General features: G+C 50.8%; 1 protein-coding gene across 1 annotated transcript; it reads right to left on the reverse strand.

Moving 5' to 3' along the window:
* Positions 1-513: 513 nt before the first annotated feature.
* Positions 514-3,503, reverse strand: LOC135537744 (uncharacterized). The gene is made up of 3 exons (XM_064963765.1): positions 3,489-3,503; positions 2,118-2,552; positions 514-1,002 (listed from the first exon to the last, which is right to left on the reverse strand). Exons 1-3 carry the CDS (start codon positions 3,501-3,503, stop codon positions 514-516), a joined length of 939 nt encoding a protein of 312 aa, XP_064819837.1.
* Between the last annotated feature and the right edge of the window lie 4,924 nt (positions 3,504-8,427).

Below are 8,427 nucleotides of genomic sequence, written 5' to 3' on the forward strand. Positions count from 1 at the left end.
GGCTCATAGTGGAGCTGGGAGGATGGAGCAGGGGAGGATGGAGCAGGCTCATAGTGGAGCTGGGAGGATGGAGCAGGCTAATAGTAGAGCTGGAAGGATGGAGCAGGGGAAGATGGAGCATGCTCACAGTGGAGCTGGGAGGATGGAGCAGGGGAGGATGGAGCAGGCTCATAGTGGAGCTGGGAGGATGGAGCAGGCTAATAGTAGAGCTGGAAGGATGGAGCAGGGGAAGATGGAGCATGCTCACAGTGGAGCTGAGAGGATGGAGCAGGCTCATAGTGGTGCTTGGGAGATGGAGCAGGCTCATAGTGGTGCTGGGAGGATGGAGCAGGCTCATAGTGGAGCTGGGAGGATGGAGCAGGCTCATAGTGGTGCTGGGGAAATGGAGCAGGCTCATAGTGGTGCTGGGGAGATGGAGAAGGCTCATAGTGGAGCTGGAATGACGGAGCAGGCTCATAGTGGTGCTGGGAGGATGGAACAGGCTCATAGTGGTGCTGGGAGGATGGAGCAGGCTCATAGTGGAGCTGGGAGGATGGAGCAGGGGAGATGGAGCAGGCTCATAGTGGAGCTGGGAGGATGGAGCAGGGGAGGATGGAGCAGGCTCATAGTGGAGCTGGGAGGATGGAGAAGGCTCATAGTGGAGATGGGAGGATGGAGCAGGGGAGATGGAGCAGGCTCATAGCGGAGCTGGGAGGATGGATCAGGGGAGAATGGAGCAGGCTCATAGTGGAGCTGGGAGGATGGATCAGGGGAGAATGGAGCAGGCTCATAGTGGAGCTGGAAGGATGGAGCAGGGGAAGATGGAGCAGGCTCATAGTGGAGCTGAGAGGATGGAGCAGGCTCATAGTGGTGCTTGGGAGATGGAGCAGGCTCATAGTGGTGCTGGGAGGATGGAGCAGGCTCATAGTGGAGCTGGAAGGATGGAGCAGGCTCATAGTGGTGCTGGGAGGATGGAGCAGGCTCATAGTGGTGCTGGGAGGATGGAGCAGGCTCATAGTGGAGCTGGGAGGATGGAGCAGGGGAGGTGGAGCAGGCTCATAGTGGAGCTGGGAGGATGGAGCAGGCTCATAGTGGCGCTGGGAGAGCTGGAGCAGGCTCATAGTGGAGCTGGGAGGATGGAGCAGGGGAGGTGGAGCAGGCTCATAGTGGTGCTGGGAGGATGGAGCAGGCTCATAGTGGAGCTGGGAGGATGGAGCAGGGGAGGTGGAGCAGGCTCATAGTGGTGCTGGGAGGATGGAGCAGGCTCATAGTGGAGCTGGGAGGATGGAGCAGGGGAGATGGAGCAGGCTCATAGTGGAGCTGGGAGGATGGAGCAGGCTCATAGTGGAGCTGGGTGGATGGAGCAGGGAAGATGGAGCAGGCTCATAGTGGAGCTGGGAGAATGGAGCTGGGGAGATGGAGCAGGCTCATAGTGGAGCTGGGAGAGCTGGAGCAGGCTCATAGTGGAGCTGGGAGAATGGAGCAGGGGAGATGGAGCAGGCTCATAGTGGAGCTGGGAGGATGGAGCAGGCTCATAGTGGAGCTGGGAGGATGGAGCAGGGGAGGATGGAGCAGGGGAGATGGAGCAGGCTCATATTGGAGCTGGGGGGATGGAGCAGGGGAGATGGAGCAGGCTCATAGTGGAGCTGGGAGGATGGAGCAGGCTCATAGTGGAGCTGGGGAGATGGAGCAGGCTCATAGTGGTGATGGGGTGATGGAGCAGGCTCATAGTGGAGCTGGAAGGATGGAGCAGGGGAGGATGGAGCAGGGGAGATGGAGCAGGCTCATATTGGAGCTGGGGGGATGGAGCAGGGGAGATGGAGCAGGCTCATAGTGGAGCTGGGAGGATGGAGCAGGCTCATAGTGGAGCTGGGGAGATGGAGCAGGCTCATAGTGGTGCTGGGGAGATGGAGCAGGCTCATAGTGGTGATGGGGTGATGGAGCAGGCTCATAGTGGAGCTGGAAGGATGGAGCAGGCTCATAGTGGAGCTGAGAGGATGGAGCAGGCTCATAGTGGAGCTGGGAGGATGGAGCAGGCTCATAGTGGTGCTGGGGAGATGGAGCAGGCTCATAGTGGTGATGGGGTGATGGAGCAGGCTCATAGTGGAGCTGGAAGGATGGAGCAGGGGAGATGGAGCAGGCTCATAGTGGAGCTGGGAGGATGGATCAGGCTCATAGTGGTGCTGGGAGGATGGAGCAGGCTCATAGTGGTGCTGGGAGGATGGAGCAGGCTCATAGTGGTGCTGGGAGGATGGAGCAGGCTCATAGTGGTGCTTGGGAGATGGAGCAGGCTCATAGTAGTGCTGGGGAGATGGAGCAGGCTCAATGTGGTGCTGGGAGGATGGAGCAGGCTCATAGTGGTGCTGGGAGGATGGAGCAGGCTCATAGTGGTGCTGGGAGGATGGAGCAGGCTCAATGTGGTGCTGGGAGGATGGAGCAGGCTCATAGTGGTGCTGGGAGGATGGAGCAGGCTCATAGTGGTGCTGGGAGGATGGAGCAGGCTCAATGTGGTGCTGGGAGGATGGAGCAGGCTCATAGTGGTGCTGGGAGGATGGAGCAGGCTCATAGTGGAGCTGGGAGGATGGAGCAGGGGAGATGGAGCAGGCTCATAGTGGAGCTGGGAGGATGAAGCAGGGGAGATGGAGCAGTCTCATAGTGGAGCTGGGAGGATGGAGCAGGCTCATAGTGGAGGGAGGGAGGTTATAAAGGATGGAGGCCTGGTCAGGGGTCAGCTGTGTTATACAGAGGGAGGTTATAATGGATGGAGGCCTGGTCAGGGGTCAGCTGTGTTATACAGAGGGAGGTTATAAAGGGGCTGGTCAGGGGTCAGCTGTGTTATACAGAGGGAGGTTATAAAGGGGCTGGTCAGGGGTCAGCTGTGTTATACAGAGGGAGGTTATAAAGGATGGAGGCCTGGTCAGGGGTCAGCTGTGTTATACAGAGGGAGGTTATAAAGGGGCTGGTCAGGGGTCAGCTGTGTTATACAGAGGGAGGTTATAAAGGGGCTGGTCAGGGGTCAGCTGTGTTATCTTACTGTTGTTGTTTTTGCCCTTTTACTGAAAAGTGGCTACGTTTCATCACACTGCTGGTATCTACAGACAGGGGCTGAAAGACTTGGACCACAGTGGAGTTGAGGACTCTGCAGAACAGATGTTACAACAGCATCTGTCAAAATAAAATCCGTATCCCCTACAAATATCCTTAAACAAGACTGTTCTCAATTCATGAAACAATAGCACCTCTAAGAATATCACTAAAACAGGTTGGATTAATATTATGCCTAAATGACTGCATAATGTTTATGATATGAGTTGAAAGGTTTGAGCACAACACAATGCTGAGATGAAAAACAGGCGTAATTAAATTAATGTAAATCTCTGCTGTTCTGTGAGGTTTCAGAGGACGATCGGATTCAACCATCCCAGCAGCAGCGATATGGATCACGGCTCTAAGACTTGACCTCCTCGTTGATTACTCCGTCCCAATTCTCTGAGCAATAGTTTTCTTACATAGAAGAGATCCATTTTGCCGCAAGATCGAAAGTTAGCAGCCGCGGAGTAATTGATGACCTCCCTGAACAAACGCTCTCATATTTATCACAGGCTGACCTTTCTCCCGGACTCATCCATCATAAATGAAAGTGGTACAGGCGAAGCTCGGCACCTCAGCCCTCTCCGAGTGACCCTGACCAGAGGTCTCCTCCACCTCTTCACTGGGAGCTGTTGGAAGGATCAGACTAAATCTGCTGTTAGGGCCAGATGGTCAACACACAACACATCTGTCAAACTCAGACCCTCACGAGCAACCAATGGACTTCTCACTTCACTTCCCTCCTCAAGTCCATGACTACAGACAACAACATCCCCCTACACCACCCTACACCACCCTACACCACCCTCACCACCCTCACCACCCTACACCACCCTGCACCACCCTCACCACGCTACACCACCCTCACGAGCAACCAATGGACTTCTTCCTTTACTTCCCTCCTCAAGTCCATGACTACAGACAACAACATCCCCCTAAACCACGCTACACCACCCTACACCACCCTACACCACCCTACACCACCCTCACCACCCTCACCACCCTACACCACCCTACACCACCCTCACCACCCTACACCACCCTCACCACCCTACACCACCCTAAACCACGCTACACCACCCTACACCACCCTACACCACCCTCACCACCCTAAACCATGCTACACCACCCTACACCACCCTACACCACCCTAAACCACCCTAAACCACGCTACACCACCCTACACCACCCTACACCACCCTCACCACCCTACACCACCCTAAACCACGCTACACCACCCTACACCACCCTACACCACCCTCACCACCCTAAACCACGCTACACCACCCTACACCACCCTAAACCACCCTAAACCAGGCTACACCACCCTAACCACCCTACACCACCCTACACCACCCTACACCACCCTACACCACCCTAAACCACCCTATACCACCCTACATCACCCTACACCACCTACATCATCCTACACCACCCTACAGCACCCTACAGCACAGCATAACCCTACACCACCCTACATCTACCTACACCACCCTACACCACCTACATCATCCTGCACCACCATTCACCACCCTACAGCACATACATAACCCTACACCTCCCTACATCTACCTACACCACCCTACACCACCCTAAATCAACCTACCCCACCCTAAACCACTCTACACCACATACATAACCCTATACCACCCTAAATCAACCTACACCACCCTAAACCATCCTACACCACATACATAACCCTACACCACCCTACATAAACCTACACCACCCTAAACCACCCTACACCACCCTACACCACATACATAACCCTACACCACCCTACACCACCCTACATCAACCTACATCTACCTACACCACCCTACACCACCCTACACCACCCTACATCACCCTACATCTACCTACACCACCCTACAAATTACATCAAATCAAATCAAATCAAATGTATTTATATAACCCTTCGTACATCACCTGATATCTCAAAGTGCTGTACAGAAACTCAGCCTAAAACCCCAAACAGCAAGCAATGCAGGTGTAGAAGCACGGTGGCTAGGAAAAACTCCCTAGAAAGGCCAGAACCTAGGAAGCAACCTAGAGAGAAACCAAGCTATGTGGGGTGGCCAGTCCTCTTCTGGCTGTGCCGGGTGGAGATTATAACAGAACATGGCCAAGACGTTCAAATGTTCATAAGTGACCAGCATGGTCCAATAATAATAAGGCAGAACAGTTGAAACTGGAGCAGCAGCACGGCCAGGTGGACTGGGGACAGCAAGGAGTCATCATGTCAGGTAGTCCTGAGGCATGGTCCTCGGGCTCAGGTCCTCCGAGAGAGAGAAAGAAAGAGAGAAAGAGAGAATTAGAGAGAGCACACTTAAATTCACACAGGACACCGAATAGGACAGGAGAAGTACTCTAGATATAACAAACTGACCCTAGCCCCCCGACACATAAACTACTGCAGCATAAATACTGGAGGCTGAGACAGGAGGGGTGAGGAGACACTGTGGCTCCATCCGAGGACACCCCTGGACAGGGCCAAACTGGAAGGATATAACCTCACCCACTTTGCCAAAGCACAGCCCCCACACCACTAGAGGGATATCTTCAACCACCAACTTACCATCCTGAGACAAGGCCGAGTATAGCCCACAAAGATCTCCGCCACGGCACAACCCAAGGGGGGGTTGATGTACGTTGGTGTACACCACCGTACACCAACATACATCAACCAAACACAACATATATCAACCTACACCAACATACACCACCGTACACTACCCTACACCACCCTATATTGATCTACACCACCATACACCACCCTAAATCTACACCATCCTACACCACCCTTCCTTAATCTATATCAACGTACACCAACCTAAACCACCTTCCACTACCCTACACCAGCCTATGACAAACTACATCAACATACATCAATCCAGATTGGCTTAAACAACCCTACACTAACCTACACACCCTACACCACCCTAAATCAACTGAAACCAGCACTCATCAAACCTACACCAAACTATATATCAACATACACCCTACATCAACCTACACCATCAACACACTACCAATCTAGATCTAACAATGTACATATTCTTAAATCCACCTATACCCTTCTACAAAACCCTACATCAACCTACATCAACCTACACCAACCTGCATTAGCCTACACCACCCTACACCACCCTGCATCAAGCTACACCATCCTACATCGACCTACATCAACCGACATCGACCTACACAACCCTACACCACCTTACACCACCCTAAACAATCCTACACCATCTTAAAACACCCAACACCAACCTACACCACCCTATATCAACCTATACCACCCTGCATCAACCTACACCACCCTATATGTACCTACAGCAATCTACACCACCCTACACCAACCCATACATCAATCCTCCACATCAAGGCTGATTCACTACACAGAGTGAAATGAGATGATAAACCAACCACATTAGGTTCAGAACAGAGTTAACGAGCCTGCGGTAATGTTGAAACTGTGGTTAAACATTCTCTCTGTTATAGCATCCCTGGATATAGCAGTTCAGTCAGTCTGTTATAGCATCCCTGGATATAGCAGTTCAGTCAGTCTGTTGTAGTATCCCTGGATATAGCAGTTCAGTCAGTCTCTTATAGCATCCCTGGATATAGCAGTTCAGTCAGTCTGTTATAGCATCCCTGGATATAGCAGTTCAGTCAGTCTGTTATAGCATCCCTGGATATAGCAGTTCAGTCAGTCTGTTATAGCATCCCTGGATATAGCAGTTCAGTCAGTCTGTTATAGCATCCCTGGATATAGCAGTTCAGTCAGTCTGTTATAGCATCCCTGGATATAGCAGTTCAGTCAGTCTGTTATAGCATCCCTGGATATAGCAGTTCAGTCAGTCTGTTATAGCATCCCTGGATATAGCAGTTCAGTCAGTCTGTTATAGCATCCCTGTTCAGTGACTATTAGACCAGTCTGAGAGAAGACATCATGTTGTAGACCAGTCTGAGGTGAGACATCATGTTGTAGACCAGTCTGAGAGAAGACATCATGTTGTAGACCAGTCTGAGGTGAGACATCCTGTTGTAGACCAGTCTGAGGTGAGACATCCTGTTGTAGACCAGTCTGAGGTGAGACATCATGTTGTAGACCAGTCTGAGGTGAGACATCATGTTGTAGACCGGTCTGAGGTGAGACATCCTGTTGTAGACCAGTCTGAGGTGAGACATCCTGTTGTAGACCAGTCTGAGGTGAGACATCATGTTGTAGACCAGTCTGAGAGAAGACATCATGTTGTAGACCAGTCTGAGGTGAGACATCATGTTGTAGACCAGTCTGAGGTGAGACATCATGTTGTAGACCAGTCTGAGAGAAGACATCATGTTGTAGACCAGTCTGGGAGAAGACATCATGTTGTAGACCGGTCTGAGGTGAGACATCATGTTGTAGACCAGTCTGAGAGAAGACATCATGTTGTAGACCAGTCTGAGGTGAGACATCATGTTGTAGACCAGTCTGAGGTGAGACATCATGTTGTAGACCAGTCTGAGGTGAGACATCATGTTGTAGACCAGTCTGAGGTGAGACATCAGCAGACAGACAGGGAGCAGACATCCTGTTGTAGACCAGTCTGAGAGAAGACATCATGTTGTAGACCAGTCTGAGGTGAGACATCAGCAGACAGACAGGGAACAGACATCCTCTTCCTAAAGCATTAATGGGGCGTAAAGCAGTAAGGTAGAAACGGTGCTTTGGGGCTAAACCCTGTGACTCCTCTACAGTGATGAACACAAAGAGCTGGAACCATGTATCACCGGCTGCATATTAACCCACAGCATCGTTCTGTCCCCTGTGAGGTCACTCATTACAGGCTAATATCACTGACAATTATGGCTTCAAATACCTGTCCTAATGGTGTGGAAAATCACCAACATATTGATATTGAAACAGGCATTTGAAACATCTTGTTGGAGCACCTCTGGTCAAATCAAATCATGAGTCTTGTTCTCCTGTAGTACGGAGGAGATTGACCCATGACCCCAGAAAAAAATACTTTTATTGTTTTAGCAACATGTTGATAGTGATCCAGCCTTCAATCATCTTCTTCTATACTCTTTTACAGAGGTGACTAAAATACAACAACGGGGACATATGCTTTTATTTTTCAATTAACAAGAACAAATATCAACAATCATACTTTCAAATATTATTGCTAGTTTTCCATTAATATTGTGTTATTTAGGTGTTCTTATTTCTAATGTTTGATAAAGACAATTATGTAAACAATCAGCCCTGTTGCATTAATTCATTGGTTTCTATATTTTCATTCAGTGCATGACTACCATCCCATTCACCGGCAGCATTGTCACAGTGAGCCCTGAATAGCTGAGGTCAGG

The sequence above is a fragment of the Oncorhynchus masou genome, unplaced genomic scaffold, assembly GCF_036934945.1.
Source record: "Oncorhynchus masou masou isolate Uvic2021 unplaced genomic scaffold, UVic_Omas_1.1 unplaced_scaffold_833, whole genome shotgun sequence".
NCBI classification, from domain to species: Eukaryota; Metazoa; Chordata; class Actinopteri; order Salmoniformes; family Salmonidae; genus Oncorhynchus; species Oncorhynchus masou.